The sequence below is a fragment of the Oenanthe melanoleuca genome, chromosome 6 (genome assembly GCF_029582105.1).
Source record: "Oenanthe melanoleuca isolate GR-GAL-2019-014 chromosome 6, OMel1.0, whole genome shotgun sequence".
Lineage (NCBI taxonomy): Eukaryota > Metazoa > Chordata > Aves > Passeriformes > Muscicapidae > Oenanthe > Oenanthe melanoleuca.
This window is the reverse complement of record NC_079340.1, coordinates 16730333-16753643: the sequence shown is the minus strand read 5'-3', so window position 1 is coordinate 16753643 and position 23311 is coordinate 16730333. Positions and strand designations below refer to the sequence as shown.

At 49.1% G+C, this 23311-nt stretch overlaps 1 protein-coding gene across 1 annotated transcript; it reads left to right on the top strand.

Annotated features, from left to right (window-relative positions):
* Positions 1 to 473: 473 nt before the first annotated feature.
* Positions 474 to 22212, top strand: SCD (stearoyl-CoA desaturase). The gene is made up of 6 exons (XM_056494705.1): positions 474 to 834; positions 4898 to 5183; positions 12292 to 12422; positions 15676 to 15881; positions 17042 to 17274; positions 18451 to 22212. The coding sequence occupies exons 1-6, from the start codon at positions 808 to 810 to the stop codon at positions 18648 to 18650; spliced, it is 1083 nt and encodes a 360-aa protein (XP_056350680.1). The 5' UTR covers positions 474 to 807; the 3' UTR covers positions 18651 to 22212.
* Positions 22213 to 23311: the final 1099 nt, after the last annotated feature.

Here is a 23311-nt window from a genome sequence, read left to right as displayed (position 1 = left end):
TCTTTGCAGAAATGTATGATTTCTATACACGCATATACGTGAAGACTGCTCCCCAGACAGATCCCCAGTACAGAGCAGTTGTTTCATGCTGAATCCCCTTTTTCCCCGGCCGCAACCCACATCCAGCTGGGGAGGGGGCGCGGGGCTCCCCGACATCCCTCACCCCTCGGGAGCCCCTTGTTTCGTGGGGGGCAGCCCGGGGGCTCTGGGGGCCGCAGCAGCCCCGGCGGGCGCGGAGCGGGGCGCGGGACCGTGCGCGGAGCGCGGCGCGCAGCGGGGCGCGCAGGGTGCGCGCCGCGGGGAGCGAACAGCAGATTGCGGGCAGCCAATGGCGAGGGCAAGCCGAGGTGGCACCAAATTTCCCACAACCAATCAGCTCGCGAGGGGGAGGGAAGGGGGAAAAAAAAAAGCAAGGGAAAAAAAAAAAAAAAAGCAGCCAGGCATCATGAGAGAGCCTGGCCCTCGTCATCCTCCTCTTCCTCAGCATCCTTCCTCCCTCCCGCCCCCCTGCCCGCTCCGCCCCGCCTCTCCCCCCGGCTACGCCGAGAGCCCGGCCCCGGCCGCGATTCGCCGCCCTCCGCGCTGACCCCGCGCATCCCAGCCGCGGGCAGGGGGTCACCGGGAGGCCGGGGCGCGCAGAGCCCGGCCCCGCCAGCCGCCGAGCAAGCAGCCCCCCTTAAATACCTCGGCAGCCGCCTCCGCGAGTGCACAGCTCGCCGAGCGAGGAGCCGAGCGGAGCCAGCCTCTCGCCAGCGCCGGGACCTGCGCGCCCGCGTACCGCCGCCCAGCAGCCGAGACACGGCCCCCATGCCTGCGCACTTGCTGCAGGAGGAGGTGAGCGGGGCCCCGGGGTGCGGGTGCTTTGTCTCCCCCTCGCCCCTTCCTCCCCCATCCCCGCGGCTCCGGCAGCGCAGCGCTGCTGCTGTGCTGGGGGAGAAGGTCTGGGATCCACGCGTGTCTCTGCACACGCACACACACACACACACACAGGTATTCACACGTGTGTACCCGTGTCCTCTCCGCACCGCTTCGCAGCCGGCAGGCGCGGGGCTCGGTGGCTCCTTAAGATATCACCCAAGCCTGAAGCGGAGCCCATGGATGAAGCGGAGACATCCGCCTTTGAGCTGATCTTCCTGGATCCTATGCCGTCGGTAGACTGAGCATAAAACACCGGTTTATTTTGAAAACACCCATCAAAACATCCTGGGTGCTTGAGTAGCACGAAGGGCTATTCGAGAAAATCTTTTGTGCTAAGAAGTCATAGGTTTTTTGATAATACTCAGACTGGGATTTTTAAAAATTTTCTTAATTAATTTTCTTTTTAATAAGAAAGGGGTTTCACTAGCAGTGTTTTAAACCAAATATTGCAGCAGGAAGCGTCTCTAGGACAGACGCAAGGTGAAAGCTGGCTGCCCAGATTAAATGAATGACTGTGTCTTCAGTGCTGGAGCCAAGCAAGCATACAATAGGGAGACTGCCCATTTTTGGCATAAGAAGATCTGAATAACAACCTGACACCAGTAAAATGTGTGGAGCTGTTGGATTTTTAAAGATTTTCTTTTTTATTTTTGACCCTTGTGGCAGCCATCCTTTCCCCTAGGGGAGGAGGCAGGGGCTTGATTTTGGTGTTTGTGCTCTCACCTTCTCATCCTTTTTCCTCCTCTGTCAATGCCTAGAAGTGGATGTAAATCATAGCCCTGCTCCTTTCCTGTCACCAGCGCACAGGGTCTTCCTTGGTTCTTTTGTGCAAGTGCCATGACCTTCCAGTGATGCTGTGATGTAAAGAACTTTACTTTGCTCCCCTCCCAAAATAGATGTCAAGGGCAATGTGCTCAAACCATGTTTCATGGTTTTGGCATGTATTTTGGGTCATATCCTGGAAGCCAGAAAGAATCCTGTCCCTGGGTCATGCTGGGCACATTCAAATAGACTGGACCCGAGATTCAGTGCCCTGGGGCCCGTACACTGTACCCGGTGCAGGAGCCTTTGAGCTGCAGCTGGTTGTATAAGCTGGCTGGGTGCCAGGATCACCTATGGCATGTTCAGTGCTGAGGAGATGGGGGGGTGTAAGTGGGGAAACACATCTGTTCTGCAGATGAGAGCTGCAAAGTCATTCAGAAATGAGGGAAAGCTAATGAAAATGATTTAGCTGCCCTCCTCCCTCACTCAGCCCTAGACTCCTGATCAATCTCCATCCCATTCTCCTTGGTAGGAGCCACTATGATCATAATGGGATAAAAATCCTCTTTCTTTCCTCATTTCCCCCCGTTTCTACCTAAATAGCTGCTCTCTCTCCCCTCTCTTCCCCCCATGCTCCTCCCACCAAGTCTATAACGGAGGAGCTTTTTCACAGCTGCTTTATAACCCTTTTGTTCAAGGTTGGTTTACATGTGAGAAATGACCAGTCTGATTATATCAGTGTAATTCCAGCAGCATAGGTATGCTGGTAAAATTCCTCATGTGGCTACTACAACTCTGGAAGAGATTTTTTCCTCTCTGCTGTTTTCTTCGCACTCTCCCTCCTCCTCCTCTGCCCCTGTGTAACTTTGACAGTGACATAAGCTATCATGGAGGAGAAAAATGCAGCTCCAACCCCACATTCTTACTCTGGAAGCAGCATGTCCATATGGGGTGTGTGTTACCCATCTAATTATACCACCAGTCACTGCTGGGAATTCTTCCTGCATAGGCAAGTCTTGGGTCTTTTTGGTAGATTGTCTTGCAGCCAAGAAAGAAAATGGTACTTTTCTGCTAAAATGCCAGATGAGAATATCTAACACTTGAGAGCAGGCAGGACTTCTCCTTGCCTAATGTCTGGATTAGAAGCCATTTCTCATGGCTCTTTTGGTGTGGGGATTACCTCTAAATTCTCCAGCGGATGAGAGTATCATACCTTCAAAACATGCATTAGAAAAGCAGGCAGAGCCAGCCTATAGCCGGGATGCAGAAGAGCCTGTCCCGAGCTCAGCACTTGCCTGCGTGCAGTGGAGGCAGCAGGATACTTTGTGTCCAGTTTTTTCCTTTCGAACTTTGGGTTCCCCAAGGGAAAACTAAAAGCGCTCTTTCTGTAGAGATCATTTTACTTCCCAAATGTGGGGAATCTGTCAGCCTTGCCAGCTCCTCCCCATCGGAAGGTATGTCTGTAACCCTCTAGTTTCAGCCCTTGGGAAAGGGAGGAGTTGGGGTGGCCACGTAAGCTGCCTGGCCTGATTTTAATGCCTCCCTCAGGAAACTAGGCCATGGCAGGATGGTGGTCTTTTATGAATCCTGAACACCTGGGTGGGAATCTGCTGTTCTCAGGAGGGATTTCTATTGGGAAAGGAGCTTTCCCAGCTTGACCATGCTCCCTCCCATAGTCTCAGCTCTCCTGTTCTGCTGGCTGACCTTTAGTGCCCCTTCCCCTGGAGGCAGCAGTGCAGGCTGCAGAGGGATGTGTCCCTTGGGTGGGATCCAGGGGCAGGGGATGGGGGATATGTGCAGGGGGCTGCAGAGGGATGTGTCCCTTGGGTGGGATCCCAGGGGCAGGGGATGGGGGATGTGTGCAGGGGGCTGCAGAGGGATGTGTCCCTTGGGCAGGATCCCAGGGGCAGGGGATGGGGGATGTGTGCAGGGGGCTGCAGAGGGATGTGTCCCTTGGGCAGGATCCCAGGGGCAGGGGATGGGGGATGTGTGCAGGGGGCTGCAGAGGGATGTGTCCCTTGGGCAGGATCCCAGGGGCAGGGGATGGGGGGATGTGTGCAGGGGGCTGCAGAGGGATGTGTCCCTTGGGCAGGATCCCAGGGGCAGGGGATGGGGGGATGTGTGTGGGACACACCGCTCGCACCCCAGTGCTTGGCACCCCCAGGCTTGAGCCGTGTTGGGCACTTGGACAAAAGGCTGTGAGTACCAGCAAGCACACAAGCACATGGCTGTCTGGATGGAGATGGAAATCAGTGATTCAGGGTTCAGTGACCTGTCTCATTAGGTCAGTCCTGCCTGCTCCTTTTGTCATGCATGCCTGATCGGGCAGGCTGTCACTCAGCCAGGGCAAACAAGCATGTTCTGAGGGAATGTTGTGTCACAGTTACAGAAGGGAGCCAGGAGCCAAGCTGAGCCAACTTTGCTGCTTAAAACTTCCTCTCTGCATGCTAGTGGCCACAGATCAGAGGATTGTTTTCCTTTGCCTCAGTTTGCCTGTGGGTGGGAAATGAGAAAGGGATAAGAGCCTTAGCAGCAGGCATGGGATAAGTAGCTGCAGTTCTAACTAGAAGTACCTCACCTGACTGCCTCCATCCACTGATCTTCAAGCATATTGGTCTTGCCACATCCCATCTTGGAAAGTGAGGCAGAGGAGATAAGGAGACACCCCAGAGAAATCCTGCATAGATCTTCCTGATGTTCCCTCATTATCCCTGGTGGGAGCAGCCCATTGATTTATTATAAAACTGTGTTTCAGACCATATTTCTCTCCCATCTCTTTGTTAATTTACAAGATTTCTTTTATTCTTGTCTGCTTATGCACAAGCCCAGACCACAAACCCACCTAAAACCACCCACTAATAAAAATCCTTGCAGTCTGCAAATGACCTCACCAAAGTCACTGGTGGAAAAGAGAAAGCCACTGGCTTTCAGGTATTTTTCTTTACTTTTGGCACCCTACCTACTATTCACCTCCTCTCCAGAAAGACCATGTCCCTATCCTCTCAGGCCATGACTCCATGTGGCCAGAGCAGGCTCTTCTTTGTGCCAAGGGCTCAGCTGAAAGAACAGAGAATTCCAGGGAAACTACAGGCTGTGAATTTTTACACTGCCACCGTAGATGCATGTGTTTCTATTTCTTGAATTGATAACCACCAGCTTCTTGTTTTGTTTTCCCTTTTTTTTTCTTTCTTGAAAATACCCATTGCTCCTCTTCAAGGAGTTCTCCTCCACCTCCAGCACCACTGCTGTTGGCACAGTCACCTCCCGGGTAACCAGGAATGGAAATGCCGTCGTGGAGAAGGACTTACTCAATCATGAGGACTTGGCAGGAGACCGGGGCATGGTAGATGATATCTTTGATGAGACCTACCAGGAGAAAGAGGGCCCCAAGCCCCCTCTGCGATACGTCTGGAGGAATATCATCCTCATGAGCCTGCTGCACCTAGGGGCCCTATTCGCCTTGACACTGATACCTTCTGCGAAGATCCAGACTCTGGCATGGGGTAAGCACATTCCTGTCTCTGCTTCTTGGCATCCACAACCCCCAAATCTGTTGGGTGGGTTTGTTTTTCCCTCCAGGCTCACAGACTCAGGGATGAGAGAGAAAGAAGCAGGGGACTTCTTCTAGAAGCAGCTCTTCAGCCAGATTTGTAGCAAGCTGTGGAAGGGCTTGCTAGTGTCTCTTGTAAGGTGATATATGAGAGGGAAAGATTTGGCAGGGATTTGCCTTGTCTGCTCAAAGAACAAACTTGATTCACAGACATTAGGCTTGGAAATACCCTGAATGTGCAGCTGCTTCTGGGGTGAAGCACAAAAACTGTTTGATTGAATACTGTGACAGTGCCAGAAAGTGAGGAAGAAAGATCCTAGCAAGAGCACCTTAATGGGTGTTTGGGGAGGCAAGGTACAGAACACTATTTGGCATGAGACTGCCTCCCAGACATGAGAACCATTCCTGCCCTTACCAGGGAAGTATAAATCCCACAGAGCCTCAATGTGTGTATGAGGGAAAAGAGGCAAAATACAGTTGTGCTGAAGATAAAAGTCAAGAATTAATTCTAAGCTCAGGTTTTGTATCATTCTTAAAAAAGCACACATTAGCCACCATCATCCCGGAACTAAGGCTGACAACTTTCAGAAAGTAAATAAGCGTCTCTCCAGGCAGCAAATTCCAGTGGAAAGCACAACCCAGCAGAAGTAGCTAGGCAAAGCTCTGCTTTCTCAGAGATCTGGCCCTGGGTAGGAACCAAACTTCTCCTCTGACTGCTTGAAAGACAGCTGGGCCCAGGGCCCACTCTGCAGGAGAGCTCGCTTTCCTCCAGCCTTTGTGTGGACCCCTGGAGGAGTCCACAAGCCAAATGGTTCCCAGTAGGGAGGTCGAGACATTGCATCCAGCCCCTGCCTCCCTGTGCAACAGAACATCCTGAAACAAAAAGCAACAGTCTAGATTGAGGCCTGCTGGGTGGTTTTGGGCTCAGTAGTGCTCCTGCTTCCTGGTCAGCCGGGCTATGATGGGCCCTGGGGCGATCCACCTGGTCTGTCACACTCTCAAAGCCTGTCTTCCTGATGGCTGTGTGCAACAAGTATCACAGCTGAACTGGGAGGGAGATGGCTTCCTGGGTGGGCAGGCTGACTTCCTCCTGAGCTGTATCAGCCTCTCACAGGCAGAGGTCTGGGGGATGGACTCCAGTCAGACAACAGCCAGAGTCTGGCTACAGCATCTGCAAAAGCAAAAGCACTGATGTGTTCCCTTCTGCAGCCAGCATGGCATTTCAGGAGGATGTTATGAAAGAAAACTTTGCTGGGCCTTTCCCTTATGAAAACCTGACAGGCTGTACTTTCCCCTGGCCTGTCAGTGCTGGGCAGGACATGCAGCCTCAGCTTGACCTTGGAAGAGCAGTTCAGGGCTCTTGGTCCTGTTCTGTGTGTCCCATCCCTGTGCTGGAGGCTAAGCAAAGACTGCTGGCTTCTCTCATTCACTGAACTGATAGCCTGGGTCCTCCAATTCCAGTCAGATAACCTCAGGATGTTGGGGCAAGGAAAAGGAAAAAAAAGTGCGTTGAATTTACTGATTTCCTTTCGAGCTGCTGATATGCTCCATGATTTCCAAATCCATCTAACCCTTCTCTCTTGAGTTGCCTTGGGATACTTTAGAGGGCTTGAGCATCTTTATCCAGAAGGTTAATGCTGTTTTGCATTCTGCTAAACCCCAAAATGGTCTCTGAGGCAGTGTCTTTGCAACTGTGCATCTATCTGTATGGCATCTCATGGCACTTCCCAGGAATCTGCTTTGCTTTTTATCTGATGTCAATCCTTCCTGCTCTCCTTGCTCAGTCAACTCTGATGTTGCTCTCCTGCCACTGTGAGGCACTGCAAGATTCCTTGGTGGATTCTGGAGTGTCATGCTCTGGGAATGGGAGGAGGACATGGTGTTTGGGGGAACCACACTGTTCTGGACTGGCTGAAGATCATTCCTGCATTACCAAAGCTGGAGTAGCTCCACCAAGCTCCCTGTCCTGCACTCCTGCTCCCTTCCCCTGGAAAGGACCACCATTTGTGGCACCTTGCAGCCAAGTCAGAGTTCTCTTATAGTCCATTCTCCTTCAGCACTAACTGGAACTGGAACACTCTTGATCCTCCACACCTACCCTCTCAGCAAGGCTTCCTTCTCCTTGCATTGCCCTTTTCTTAGCTCATACCTTTATTTGGCATATACAAGGCATCTGTGGCTGTCATGCCAGTGACTTGCTGTTGTTCCCATCACCCTCTGGTAGCAAGGAGAGGACTACAGTTCCCACGTTACACACAAGGATAGTGCAGCAGAGACTCGGGCTGCTCCTGGCAGTACACCATGTGCTCATCACAGGCCAGCTCTAGCAATGGTAGTGCTGGAGCTGCTCGAGTTTCTGCTTGTTTCTTTGTTTGTTTTTCAGATAATTTCTTCCTTAGGTTGTGTACATTTAATACAAAATTAACGTGGTACCAGATGTTCTCCGTTGTGTTACAACAGGCAGCTGGGGGGCCTGGTAGCTCGTCTACCTTCTATAATTTATCCATTGTTTATACCCACTTCATCCAGGCCACCATCTCCTTGATGTTCCTGTCCCTTTGAAACCAGTTATATTGGTGACTGTCCTCTTTTGTTTTCATTTTTCTGTGTGCTGATTCCTCTTTGTCTCTCAAGCTGCCCAGCCCTGCCTTCATCATTGTTTGCTGTTCTGCATTGCTGTGTGCATTGTATCCCCTGATCTCTTTCTGGTACAGAGCTTCCCAGAATGAGCTCGGGTTGTTGATCAGGTGAGAGCTCACCACCACAAGAGCTCTCCGAGCCTGTCCAGCACTGGCTTTCTAGTCAGTTCCCCTTTTATTTATTGTCTTCTCCACTGCACTTCTCAAAGTCTTGCTTAGTCTTTTCAAGGATCATGGGCAGATTTGACATCATTTGCCAAATGGTACAGAGACTAAGTCTAAAAGGGCAGGATGCAAAGGTGATGGACAGTTTTTTCTCTAATTGCTCAGATCCTCCCTGGAAACATGATTTGTGAGTAGTCTTTTTAGCCCTCAGATGCAGCAGACTGACAGTAATTGTCTTAGCTCCTGTTGGCCTGGACAGCAGTGTCTGTAAACAGTAATGGCTCCTCTCGACATGGTGCTCTGTCAACACCTCCATTCCCTGCAGTGCCAGAGGCTCTAGAAGCATAGGTTGATACCATATCTTGTTGTTGCTGTATTATCTTTGGACCAAGGTGAATATTGCTGGATAATTTAGGCAATTCTGACAGTCTGAAAATCTCAGCCCATACTACCCCCAGAGATATGACCAGTAAAGTGTCTACAGTGGTTACATCAAGACTACAGCTGGCAACACCTTTGCACTTAGCGTTCCCTCCAGACTTCAGTAGCAGGTGGTGTGCTTCTCTGAGTGTGGCAGGGAAGTTAGGTTTCAGTGACAGCAGATCCCATTGCTCCTCCCAAACACTGTTCCCTTTATGCAGCCTGTAAATTTCATTGCCCCTGGTATCTTTCTCCTGAGACCAGCAGGACTTGCCTGGCTAACAGGGACTGGGCAGCAAGGAGGGAACAGTCTTGCACTGAACAAAAGCCCAAGGACACCTCTTCATGTAAACATCCTTGGTGTTCACTGCAGGTGACAATGCTTTCAACACATTCCTAATTTCTCATCATAACTTGGGTCTGAATCTGGGCCCTTAAAGAGGTAAAGCCCAATGAGTCATAGCTATGACTGAATGCAGAATGGCTTCTGTTTAATTTTTGGAGCATTGAGTGCTTATTACTGCCACTGGTCATAATTCTCTGTATTCCAGTTGAATGGGTCACTGTGAATATCACCTGTGAGTTGCCAGTCTTTTGAATCTTGTGTAGTTCAAAGCATGGTATAGAAGAGGACTTTGAATCCTCAGCTGATGGAACCCCTAAGTCCTTCAGTTTGGGGCAGCATCACAGGGCAGGTGTGGAAATCTGTGCTACTTTATTTTACCTTCTCTACTCTTTCCAATTGAATTCTTAGTGGATGATCTTGGAGGAGTTTTTCTTCTTCTCTGTGAGATGCTGATTTCCTAGCTATGCAATGATCATTACTGTACCTGTTGTGGGAGTGAACTCTCAGTCATAAGGGTGCTGGATTCTTCTGTATTCCACAAGGATTTCAGTCATTGTGCATATCCTGTCACTGTCACATAAACTCTTAGAGATGGCTGATGGATCTAATTGTCTCCAGGTAGGGTTTGGTTTTCTGTGGGGCTGGTGGCACAAATGCATAGATTGAGAACCAGCTGCTTTCCCACAGAAAGTGTCTGTCCCTTAGATAAACTACAGCTTTTGTAGATGGGCAAGAGGCCAGGCAGCACATGATAATAATTAGAGAGTTGTGGCCCTTGTAGTGACCTGGGATGCAGCTCCTAGAGAAGCCAACATGAGCTGCTGAGGTTCGTGGGCTTTGGATGGAGGCTGAGTCTGTTCTATGCCAGGGCTCCCAAAAGCAGTGGAAACTCTTCCATTTTTTTTCACAAAAGCTTCCAGGAAAGGCTACCTAAGAGCAGATGCTGTGTTGTCTGGGTTTGGAGTCCAATGGTCTGATCACATCTCTTTTATGATTCCCTGTGCTTGCTGATAATGTCATTGTTGCTGGTGTCATCTTTTCCCAACAGGGATATCCACAGGCAAGTTCTGAGAATTGGCTGTATAAAAGAGATATAGATGAGCTTTCTTTCCTGCAAAGCTTAAATACAACAGTTGTCAGCCAGAGTCATCTTCCTGGAGGCCTCTTTTACCAAAATATATTCAGTCAGCATGTGAGGATTCACCAGTAAGAAAAGCTGAAAACTCAGGGCTATGAATCAGGCCTCTACTCATCTAGCCTGGCATTTACTCTCTTGTGCTATTGAAGATCATGAAAAATCACATATTTCATTTGTGTCCCTGGTACACCATCCATTCATAGGGCCTGCTTGCCCTGGAGTGGGCAGATGGGCTCTTTCCCTAGCAAGCTGCCCTGCACATCCATTGCAAGGTGCCCTTGTTTATCATACACTCTGTCCTGTGTTATCTGTAGGGATAGTACTGGTTTAAAATGCATCTTTAAATTTAAAATAAACAGGTCATGGGTTGGTTCATAACTTTCAAGTCAGAACCATGAAACTGAGTAGTATCTTCAAGATTTTTAGCATCAGTAAGGCCAAAGGGACACCTGAACCAAATGCCCAGATGATGTTCCTTCATCCTTCACTTCTCCCCTTCCAGGCCTGGACAGCTTTGTGAGCTTTGTTCAGCTCTGTTGTCTCTTGCAAAGCCTGGACCCTGCTGTATTTGCATGCTTGGCTCTTGTGAAAGACTGCTGAAGAGCTGGGTGACACAAGGCAGGGTTGTGCTGGTCCATGGCTTTTGCTGCATTCAGCAGCAGGCAGGGGAACCAAGGGAGAAGATGAAGATGGGAAATCAGAGTCAGATCAGCAGACAGGGAAGGTCACTCTTGTGCAGTGGGATGGAAGTGAGAAGGGTTCATGCAAGTTTAAGGGGCCAGAAGACGATGTTAAATCAGCCAAGACAGGCTTTTAGTGGATAAGAGATTAGGTTAGGAATGTAGAAAAACAAAAAGGAGGTGACAGGAGGAAGACGAAGCAGGAGATGACAGGAAATAAAGCCTTTATTATTTTGAATGAAAGAACCAGACCATGGCTGGCACAGACACTCAGATTTCTGATTCCAGACAAGTTTCTGAATATCTGGTTTTCTGGGTTCAAGGTAAACTTGATTAGAGCCATTTGTCTGGACTGAATGGCTGAACATCAAGCATAATACCAGCAATTCCTGTCCATGGACTTATGTGCAAGAATAAGGAACTCTTTTCATGAATGGTACAATTGGCTGAAATGTGCAAATTTATACCAGGAATGTTTGCCCTGGGGGACTGGTAACATGGCATTGCTTTCCCCACAGGACTAGGGGTGAATCAGTTGACCTGTTCACAGATGAGCACCCTTCCCTCTTTGTGTCTGAGCTTGCAGAGCAAACCAGCTGTTGAATGTTCCCTTTCTGCAAAACTCCCCAACCCTTCCTTCCCAGAGGAAGAGTTGATTTGCAGAACCAATTTTCTTTTTACCCTACCTTCCTAGTGCAATGCTGCTATGAAACTCTTGGGGTTTTTTCTCCGTTTTAGTTTTAAGATCAGATGCTGAAGCTGAGGTTGATTTCCAGAATTCCCAGGAGGACAAATGGGCACACAGAGCAGGGCAAATATAAACACATGATATATTGGGAGAGGGATGTGTTCTTTTACTAGATGCCAAAGGGGCAAGGAGTTCCTTCTGCCCTATGTGAAGAGAGAACACATGAAGCAACCTCAAAGCTCAGCAACACCTGCCCCTGCCATGGGCACAACTTGCAATGAATTGTTAGCCCTGGGGTTTCCTTCTGTGAAGGGTGCAGGACTTGAGCAGTGGGAGGGATCAAAAATACCCTAGGAAAGGTAACCTCTGGGCAGATTTTAAGCCAGTGCTAGAGCTGAAGGTGAAGCCCAGTCTTCAGTGGGAGGATAGGTTAGATCTTTTTTTAGCCAGCTTCTGCTCAGAAAGGGAGCAGAAGGAAAGCCTAACCCTGGGCTTGAGCTGTCCCCCTCAAGAATGCTAAGATCATCTACCATCTCTAGGTGAAAATAATGCAAAAGAGATTTAGTGGGGAGTGGTGAGATAGGAAAGCAAGAGCCTTGAATATTTAGGGTGGAAGGTAAGGGAGAAGCTGTTCCCTGGTGGACTGCAATGCTTTTACCACGGTGCTTTATGGAAGCAGCCACTTTACACAGTTTTGATTGTCCTGCACCTTGACAGATGGCACTATGCTGCCAGAACCAACCCTTGTGACAAGTCTTCTAAGGAGGAGCCTCTTTCCTTGTTGGAGATGAAGAGCTGGATTGATTTGCCCCACATTGCCTAGCAGGCCTGTGGTAGCTTGGGCACTCACACTGAGTTTTATTGCCCCAATCTGTGCTCTCCATGGATTCCTCTCTTGCTTACAGCTTTGGGGGAAGGCCCACCTTTGTGTTGCTCTGCCTGAAGATTGGTTCTAACTGCTCAAACACTTTCTTTTCCTTTGTAGCTGTTCTGTGTTTCCTGGTGAGTGCTCTGGGGATCACAGCTGGATCTCACCGCCTCTGGAGTCATCGTTCCTACAAAGCCACTCTGCCCCTGCGCATCTTCCTGACTATTGCCAACTCCATGGCCTTCCAGGTAAGCATTTCCTGGTCCTCACTGCCACTGGTCCTCAGAAGGAAGTGCTTCCATGAATCCCTGTCTCAGCTATGGGACACAATCTGATGAAGAGGTTCCTCTCTCCTACTACCTCTTGTTAGGAAAAAGACAGCCCTTTCCATCTAACACTGCAGTGCTAGAGTCTGTCTCATTGTCTTTACCTTGTCTCATCAGAGGTTGACTCTGAGATAAACCTCATGGGGAGAGGACAGACTGGCCAAGACTAGGGGTAGGAAAGCTCTCCAAAGCAGGAATGTACTCTCAAGGTGTGGTCCCCCTGTGCTTGCACCAGGTCCCATGAAAGAAGTGTGCAAGTGTTAAGGGTTCTCCTGGTGTTGCCTCACTCTCCTTTTGCTGTGTGGCTGATACAGGAGAAGACATCTTCAAAGTCAAGGATGTAGAATTCTACAGGATGTAGAATTTGCTACTTCATAAAGACCAATAAGTTGTTGAGATTCAGGGGATGTTTCTCTCGTTCCAGAAGAGTGATATTTAGGACTAATCATGTTACAAATCACAATACTGGCTTCCAGAGAGTTGTCCCAGGTCAGTGATATTTTAAGGAGAGAAGGGTTGGGCCCATTCAGAGTGGCACAAGTGACTGCAGGCACTGTTAAGCACCTTGGGAGATTGCTTCACCTCTTAAAGAGCACTAACATTAGGATATTGCCTAACTACTGTGAGAGTACTTCACAGTCCCCAAAGCAAACAAAACTGCAGATCTGTAGAAGTCAGAGCGAAAACCCAGATTGGCATGGCACAGAAAAATAAGTCCTCTCAGGCTTGCTGCTGTAAGTCAGCTCTAACAACACTCCATCCTCCAACTGTACTGAAAGGTTGCTTGTCTGTGGGAAGTACTCAGGAGGGTGTCAGAATGCAGCACTTTCTGCTATAAAAAGGTGAACACAAAAGTATCAGTGCTGTGCTCTTAAGTAATTCTCCAGAGGATATAATTTTGTTTACATGTAAGCAAAACAGAGTAAAGTTCTTTAAGCCTTGAAAAACTTTCTAAAACATAACTGAATTTCTTCTTCTCTGATAGTACCAAACAGCAGTCTTTGATGAGGAAGGGGGGAGACCAAGCTGCTGATGCCAGCCAGTGGTCCAGTACTCAGCAAGGCAACGAGATGGCTTGCTGTGTATTAGCTAGTCCTGTACAAAGACCATCTTTCACAGGGTTATAGGGCAGAGGGGGAAAGAATTTGCTGAGCTATTGCTGTAGGGGATAGGAATAGACAAAGATGAGAGACAGACAGATATTTCAGCTTCAATAGAAACTAATCCAAAGTTTTACTGAAAATTCGATACTATTCCCCATGGAGTTTTTTTTTTTAATAGTTACTTTCAGTGAGATCAAGAAAAGATTTATGTTGAATTTGTCTCATTCCTGTTAGTGGCAGCAGAGGAGATCAGATTTTAAGACCATGGAGGTTTATGGATTGTCTTATCTTAGGTCTTCCAGAAAATGCCTGTTGGCTGCTCAGAGACTTGTGACTTGTAATTTCAGAGGATTTGTGAATTCTGCCTCTAACAGGCCTTTCCACCTGCAAGACCTATCAACTGCAGCAAAACAGAAGCTCTCATGGTTATAGCCTGAAGCTGGAAACTCCCAAGGAAGAAGACATTCTCCTTGGCTTTGCTTGCTCTGCTCAGAAAGTTATGATTTTCAGTCAGGGTTGCAGTTAGAGGTGGTCCCAAAATAAGACCTGTAGAAAACATAATGAGCTAAAGTTTGGGTGAGGATACAGATTTTTCATGTTTGAGACTCTTGATTTTGTTTGTATACAGGGTGTGATGGATGAAGTCATACCACGATCCAGCTGTGTTACATGGTCTCTTTCCAAATTTGTGCCTCCAGCAAGACGGGGAAAACCTTCCCCTGTGTGCAAGCCCAAGTTGTCTGTCAACTTTCAGGCTGGCCTTTCTAATGTTCCATGGTGCTGTGTATGGTCACTGGTGAAATGTTTCCAGCATAGGTACTGGTTGAGTTTCTCTGCTCACTAGATAGGGAGGGCAGCTGAGCCACCCTCTTCTGGGGGAATACTGATCAGCAAGCAAGCTGGCCAAGATCAGTAAGGGTTGCTGATACTTGGAGATATTTGGCTGGAAGGAAGGCAGCAGTTCCCAGTATTTGGAAACCAGCAAGAGATTAATCCTGGCTGATGTCTAACATTGCCTTCTTAAATGGCCTGCAGGTAAATCATTTTATCTCAGTTAAAGGAGGAGTGGTTACAATACTTGAAAGAGACTTGAGGAGTCGTGTCTCTGCTACAGGCTCCCTGTGTGGACAAGTCTCTTAGTCTTTCAAGACAAGAAATAGGGATGGTTATGCCATTTCCCCACCTTCAAAGTGTTTTCAGGAAAAGTCCTGGATATGTAGGAGATTAAGGGGCCTCTTGTGTAATACAGGTGATAGAGCCTTGGTTAGATGTCTATTTCATGTTTTCTAGGATGGTGTAATATATGGCTTTAAGCTCATTGAAATCTTGATACAAAGAAATGATCACAGGCTTATGAAAATCTATTCTTAAAACCAGCCAAAGCAATAATTTCATAATACAAATGATAAAAGGGTTGACATTTTCCAAACTCTATTGATTTTGCTGCTTAAAAGGAACAGCAATGGGGCTGAAGAGAGGCTTTGAGAAATGGCATTGAAATGGTGTGTTTTTTCTCTTTCTAAAAAGAGACCTTAATTTTAAGACTGTTTTCCAAAGGGAAAAAAAAAAGTTAAAAAAAGCCTTGCCTGCTTCAAATTAAACACCTGATTAGGCAATCCCAGGGCAAGCAAGGCAGGATGACCTATGGGAAATGTCAGGTACAGGGAAGGGGCAGGTCAGCCCTGGCTGGCACTGTGCAGGGATGGGGACAGGGATGGGACAGGAGGGTGGGGCACCAGCCAGCCAATGAGAGTGGCTGCTGCAGGGGTGGGGCACAGGCTGACCAATCAGAGCCTGCAGCACCATGGGTGTGGTGCAACCCCTGCCCACAGTTGGCCAATCAAAGAGCAGCACTGAGGCACCCCTGGAGATGCTTCCCAAAAAACTGAAGAGGTGCAGCCAAAACCCAATCTCTGTTTTAAAGGCCAGAACCCCCAAACCGTAATGAGACATAAAGCCATTGATACAAGTTCAGATCAACAGAATTTAAGCACTTAATCATTTCAGGCCATTTTGTAATTTGAAAGGAAGGTCTCCAGCCCTGACCCTAGGCTGTCACTCTTGGCTTGCAGAATGACATCTATGAGTGGGTGCGGGACCACCGTGTCCATCACAAGTTCTCGGAAACGGACGCAGACCCGCACAACGCCATGCGGGGCTTCTTCTTCTCCCACATCGGCTGGCTGCTGGTGCGCAAGCACCCCGACGTCATCGAGAAGGGACAGAAGCTGGACCTCAGTGACATAAAGGCTGACAAAGTGGTGATGTTCCAGCGCAGGTGAGTGCTGGGGTCAACCCTAGTGGGGAGCCATGGGGAATGGAGAGGGGACAAATGGGCTGGGAATCGAGTGGCTTTAGTGGAATGTGAGAGGATTGAGGGTATCATGTGAGAAATGTGACTCTTCAGCATGCCCAAGGCTTTGATGTGAGTGAACTGTGAGAAATGAGCTGTTCCTCCCCTTCTCTTGCCTGCCTACCCTGCAGCATCTTGCCAGCAGCAGGCTGAGCTTCCCACCACAAACCCCCCCTCACACACCTGCTCACCCCACAGCCCAGCTGCTGCTTTGGCTGGCCCAGAGCCCAAACACAAGTGCCTCTGAGACATCCTTGGAGATCATGCACCTTCCAGGCCACGTGTGTGCCCCTCTTCCCTCAATCTTCTGGAAACAGTATAATGAAAAAGGGTTGAAAATGGAGATGTGGGAGGGACAGCAACTGAGAAGGACAGTCTTGATTCACTGGTGCCTCTTGGGTAGGGTATCTCTTAGCCATATGGAGTTATACTAGGACTGATCCCCAGAGCAGGGGAGCCTATCATGAGAGCTGCAGGGATGTGGGACTGAACCCATATAGTAACCAGTCTAAGTCTGGAAGTCCCTAGTTCAGTGATTTTTCTTGTGGGTCATCAGAGTGGTTAACCTTCCTCTACTCCCATTCTTCTAGCTTGAGAGAGCCCACATGATCATCTGTATCCTCATCTGTGCCACTTGCTTGCACTTGTTGATGGGGTTTATTTGTAGGCAGAGCCAAGTCTGCAAGGAGGAGTTGCAGCACTGGGGCCAAAGCCAGAGAAAGGACCATCTGTGGGACTCTGGAAGCATGGGGCTGCCTTTATAGGGACCAATGCAGCTGAGAATCAAATGACAGATGAGGCCAAAAGCAGCAGCTGGTGCCTGGACTCATGGTAATGGGGGCATTGCTTTATGCATATGTGAGGAGAGCAGGGTTTAGTCTGAGTCTCTTGCCTGATGATAGGACTCAGGAATCTCCAGGCATGGCTTCTGCACATCCAGAGCAAAAGATACAAGGCTCAGGAGTGAGGCATTTCTGCACTTGATTTTCCTGGTATAGCTGAATCCTCCAAATGGAGGACGAAATCAGTCCTTCCTGTCCTGCCTCTGCCACTGAACACCTTCCTCCTGGTCCCTTTCTTTCCAGATACTACAAGCCCTCAGTGGTGTTGCTGTGCTTCACACTGCCAGCTGTAGTGCCCTGGTACTTCTGGGATGAATCCATCGTCATCAGCTTCTTCATTCCAGCCATCCTGCGCTACACCCTCGGGCTCAATGCCACTTGGCTAGTGAACAGTGCTGCTCACATGTTTGGCAACCGGCCGTACGACCAGAACATCAACCCGCGGGAGAACCCCCTGGTCAGCCTGGGGGCCCTAGGTATGTTCAGCATCTGTGGCTTTGCTGCAGGGGGACTGTAGAACAGGGCCTGTCTTGGGGCTGCAACTGCTTCTAGGAATTTCTATCAATCCAGGTGTCCCTGTTTCCCCTGCGCCCTTTTCCCTCCAGCCTTTGCATCTGGGGGTGTTTCCCGTGCTGGCCAGTGAGTACACAAGGGCAGCGGGGTTATCAGCTCCCATCAGACTCTTTGCAGGCTGGAAAGGACTCTGCTACACTTAGCACCTTCTTATCTCAATGGCAATATTTTATTTACCCTGTTCAGAGGTCTCTCTGCCATGTTCACTAGACTGAAAAACGCGTGCTGCAAGCACTGAATATCTGTCTGAGATTTGTCAACTTGAAAACCAGCAGATTCACATTTTGACATGTTCTCAGGACAGCTGGTGATTTTGGGGGTACTTGAGGGTAAGACAAGATAGATATATGCCCTTATCTGTTTTCCCACACCCAAATCCTCATTTGTTTTGCACCACTGTATCTCATTGGAGCTCCACTAATTTTCACCAAAGGATCTGCTTGTGGAATTTTAGTAGAGAGGGATTTGAACTGCAGAGATTCAGGAGTAGGAGCAGGAGTTGAGGCAGTGTCTTTGAAGGGGTGAGGGCTGAAACCAGTGTTGACAGTGCCCAGAACAGATGGTGGCTGGCTGGTGTAGATTGCTCAGTAGAAATGTCTGCTTAGTGTCTGCTTTTTTCCCCATCTGGAAATGTCCTTTGGATTTGACATTAGGATTGCCAGTGTTGTAGGAGTATTGATTAGCCTGGTTTGTTGGGGGCTTGCTGCTGGTCTAGCTGCTAGCTGAATTAATACTAGAAGATTTCTTGTGGTGACAGGGGAAAAACTATTAGGAATCCATTGGTGTTTTGGTGCAGCTGAGGAGCCAAAGCCTTTCACCATTCCTTACCACATGTTTGTTTTGCTCTAAAGCACCAAAAATCCTCTGTTATTGTCATTGCCTCATTTGGGCCAGCCCTGGCATGCTGCGTCAAGCCCAAATGAGATGAGGTAAATTGCAGAAGGGTGAAATTGGGCTGAGAGGAGAGAGGAATGTGGACTCAGGTCAGAGCACATTACAGGAATATGGTGCCTTGGGTCAAGATAAAGGGTCTGTCACCTGGAGCTCTGCAACACCCTCTCCCTGATTGTGTTTTTCAGGAGAAGGCTTCCACAACTACCACCACACCTTCCCCTATGACTACTCCACCAGTGAGTTTGGCTGGCGCTTCAACTTTACCACAGCCTTCATTGACCTCATGTGCCTGCTGGGGCTGGCCAGCGACCGCAAGAAGGTCTCCAAGGAGGTCATCCTGGCTCGGAAAATGCGGACTGGAGACGGAAGTCACAAGAGTGGCTGAGTTCCTGCTCCCTTTCACACACACATCCACACCTCTCCTTCCTCCTTTTTTCTCCCTTTCTTCCTTCCCAACCTCTCCAAACACGCTGGACAAAAGTTTAATGTTCTGTTAACTAACTACTGAATAATGCTACCAGTTTGCTTGAGATAATGAAAATGAGTTTTAACGCCCCCCTCCCACGCTGCATTTTGCGAGATGTATTTAAGATCTAGGACTCTGCCTTTGTAACACAAGGCCACCCTTTCCCTCCTCTCCTTTTCCTTTCTGTTTTCCTCTCCAGCCTCTCTAACCTGTCTCCTGCTTTACATTGTCCCAGTCTCTACCTGGAAGAGAAGCTGATGGGAAGTCACCTGGGGAGGCCCATTGCAGTTGGCTATATAGTATTTAGTTAAGGGAAGCCTGTATCAGCCAGAGGAAGAGTTGAGCCAAAGTCAGTGACCTTCTCCCCACTACCTTCCCCCTAAAGTTTCTGCCACTGTCCCTACTCTTTTCTCAAGGGCTGCTGACAGACATGACATGGCTAAACTGCTCTTCCTGGGAAAAGCAGCCCCATCTCTTGCTCTTGCCATCAGAAAGAAGGGTTGTTTCTTTCCAAGATGTTTCTTGGGAAGTGCTCTCCCCTGCTTCTCACCACCTAGCCACTCTGGCTGGGGAAAGGAGAGTGTCCAGACTCTCTCAGATCCCCAGCCAGGCCCACCAGTGGCCGAGGGATGTGGCTACAGCAGTGGGCACTGGAGGGGGAGTGCTGGTGGCCTTAATTCCCACTCCCTCTGGTGTCACAGCCTCCCTCCGTGCACTGCCCTCTGTGCCACAAGGGACTGAAGGCAGAGTGTGACTCTGAGCTCCACAGTTGTTTTGGAGAGCCACAATGAGGAGGAGGACAGATGGAGGGGTGTGCCACTGGCTGCCAAGGGGCAGCACCAGCCCATAGTGAGTTTTGCTCACCTCCACTGCTGAGATTTTTGCTGGCAAATGGGACTTTGCCAAAATGGAGAGGAGGAGAAGGATGTAAACCAAAGCTCCACCTCTGAGTTAAGCTGCTTTATGTGCTGGAATAACAGGGTCCTTTCTGGGTGGCAGGCAGATCCACATCTTTGCTGAGCACAGGGACAGGACAAGGGAGCACCTGCAGGTGTAGGGAGGAGTGAGGGTGTCTACAGGAGCAGGTATTTTTATCCTCGGGGGCTCCACTCAACAAGTGCCTGAGAAACACCAGGGTGGGGCCAGGTGGCACAGGGGGCCTGAGGAAGTTGAGACCTCAGGGTGAGACACTGCCACCAGTGTGAACTACCTCTGTGCTTTCCTGCCCAGGGTCTGCTGTGTTGGTTTGCTGTTCCCTGCTGCCCAGAGGGAGTGGGAAGGAGAGGCAGAAACAGCTCCTTGTTAGTCCCTCCGCTTGCCTCCCAGCCCCCTCGGCAAGCCATGCTGCCACCTCACTCCTTTGAGCCAGGCAGCGAGGGCGGCTGAGCCTGCAGAAAGGTCACTTACATCACTGAGCCCATGTGGGCATGCAGCTGGAGGGCACTGGGGGAAAAAGCCCGTGTGGGTGTTGTTTCCTGCAAGCTGCAGAGACCAGCTTGAGTTCAGGCGGTCGGTAACATTCTGGATGTTATGGCGTCATGCCCCTCACTGAGCTGAACATGCTTTTCCCCCTTAATTATCCTAGTTATTATTAATTTTTATTACTATTATTATTATTAGTTGTAGCAATAGTACTGTTTTTGTTGCTTCAATGCATCAATCGGAGCTGGAGGAAAGCACAAGAGGTAGCTGGAACAAAGTGATATTGAAGTGGGGTTTGCAGCGTCTCCCTTATTCAGGCAGGCCAGGGAAGGCAGAGACAGTGCAGATGCCAACTTCCTCACCTCAGCTCTGCCACGTCGCAGCCAGGGAAGCTTCACAGGAGAGAGTGTCTGCAGCTTTGTTTCCTCCTGCTGCAGTGAAACTCACCAGGAGCCAGGATAGCTCTGTGATGTTCTCCTAAACAAGAACAAGCTTGTTACTCAGAAAATGAGTCTGTCTCCTCACCTTCCCCTCCCTGCCACCACCATGACCTTGTTTTTGCTCAGCAATGGGACCCTTTGAGTTTTTGAGCCATAGGGAGTGATGTGGTCTCCAGCCAAGAGGAACAAGGACAAATGGAGAAGAGAGTCCTTCAGCTCCTGGTTTCAGGAGACAGTGTCCTCACTGCTCTGAGGCTCTTGACTGCCTGGTTGCTGGCTGGAGCAAAGGGAGTTGTGGCTAGAGCAGTATCCTACCATTTGAAAAAAAAAAAGAAAAAGCCCTCCAAAAAAAGAGGAACACTGTTAGCTCTGTAATTGTGGGCTGACTTTGCTCTAGTGTAAACCCCTTTGAACTCGTGGAAGTCCCTAGAGAGGATGAATTTGCTCCAGCCAGTAATTTGAAAGGGGTGTGGGGAGGGGAGAAGGGGAGAATGATTTCCTTGCTCCTGGTGCCCTTAAGGTGTAATGTGACATACCCTACAGTAGAGATGCATGCTGTGAAATGCAGCAGTATTTCACATCCTCTCAGCAGAGAAGCAGGGCTTGACATCAAGGGTTCCTTTCAAATTTCAAGTGCTGATTCGGGTCCAGAATCTGGAATGAGAGTGGAAGTTGAGGAGCAGTAACCAAACAGTCCTGGTGTTTGTCCAGTCACTTTAAAGGTAGATTGGCAAATATCTCTGGGTGCCTTAAATCCTTCTTTAATATACATAGAAGAATTGACAGCTATTTGCAGTTTGTTGTTTTGGTTTTTTTTCCTGAGTTACGAACATTCAAGGGGTTTCTTTATTATTTAATTGCCTACATTGAACTGTGGGTGCAGGTGATTTTGAATGTATTTGAGTTAGAATTTTTGTTAGATTAAGAAACAGATACAACACTTTAAGTAGAACTTTGTTTGAGATATATATATATATATATATATACCTATAAATATATATATATATTTTTGGTGGCATGTTTGTGTCCTGGACGCATTGTCTGTATGTTTAGCTTAAATGAGTCTGTGAAAGGTGGAAGCAGAAAAAGCAGCAGTGGGACCTCATGGCTAAAGCAGCTGGGTCCTACTCCCAGCTTAACAACTCGCTCACTGCGTGATTTGGGACAAAGTCACTTAAAAACTCTCTGTGCCTCAGTTTCCCTATCTGTAACGGGGGTTACACCCTGCCTCCCAGGGGTGTGGTGAGGCTCACTGCCGAGCAGCTGAGCACAGGAAGGAACAGTACGAACCACACACACCGCTGCTGGCAGAAGCATGGACTGGTTTGTTTTCCAAAACCGTTCCCAGCCCTGCTGGTATTGTGAAGAGCAGAAGTCTAAGTGTTGGGTGTTCAGGGAAGGATTGGAAAGTTGAATCTGCACATTGTCTAAGCTCTGTCACTGTTGAAATGTGAGTAGGATACGATTTTTCACAGCTTAGGGATTTCTGCATAGTAGTATCTCTGTTTTGTGTACTGAAAAAAAAAACTTTTTGAAATAATTTCTACTAATATGGAAACAGACATCTGGTTGTGCTGATCTGAAATTTTATTTGTTCATAATAAAAACGATAAATGTTACTTTAAAACTTGTTGGGCTGATGACATGGTGGGCAGGGCTTGGTAAAGCACGAGATGCTCCATCAGGATGGGGAATGCAGCGCCTTACTGTTTCCAAACCCTTCCCTCTTCCAGAAGAACCAGGGGAAAAACGCCTCTGGCTCTTTAAGCATCATGAATGAGTGGATTATAATGGCTTTCATGCTGGAGCGCAGGCCAGGCGGGCACGCCCCGCCAAGGCTGCCCTGCGCCTGGGGTTACTGCAGGTTAACTCGCGGGCCCCTCGCCAGGGCGCTGTGGCTGGCGGACACACATGCGGCACCACACGTAATACCGGCAGCCGCCTCCTGCCGGGCGGGTTCGGCAGCTCCAGCACGGGAATTTTCCTCATGCAACAGCCAGTGTCCCTCATTATCCCCACCCCTTCTGCAGCTGGAGGGAAGTGAAAGGAAAACGGGGAAATCCCCTGACCAAGTAGCACTTGAATTGATGGTAGCTTCCCTGCACCCCCACCCAAGCGCCTTTTGATCACAGTGGCGAGGCCATCTGCACATGGCACCAGCGGGCAGAGGGCATGGCCTTGTCTGTGGCATCTTTGTCACCTGCAGCACACAGGGACCCCTGACCCAGCCCATGCTTGCTGGCACCGCCAGACCCTTGCAGCTGGGCATGCTGAATCCCTTGGGAAAACAGGCCCGTGCTTTGGTTTCCAAGTGCAGCTACTGCCGCTGGAAAGCCCTTTGGGTGGGAAGGCCAGAGCCAGCACACTGCAAATTGGAGCAAGGAAGTGAAAAGATTGCTACTCAGACGGAAGGCTGAGGCTCTTCCAGCAGCTGTGTTCTCACCTGGAGGTATGTGACCAGCCCAACCTATCTGACATGTGATGCTTTCAGTTGTAGAAAAAAGCGAAGCAAACACTCCTGCTCATCAGCTGGTCACAGCACTATGTCCCTGGAAGTGACAGAGAAATGCTGCTCCTCATAATCTGGTGCACTTTTGATCCCAGTTGTGACAGCACAGCCCCTCCTAAAACAAGTGAAACAGAGAAGGCAAGTCAAGTCTTCAAAACTCCTGATTATTCAGCCAAGTCTAAAAATAAAGTTAATGATCCCTCTGTCTG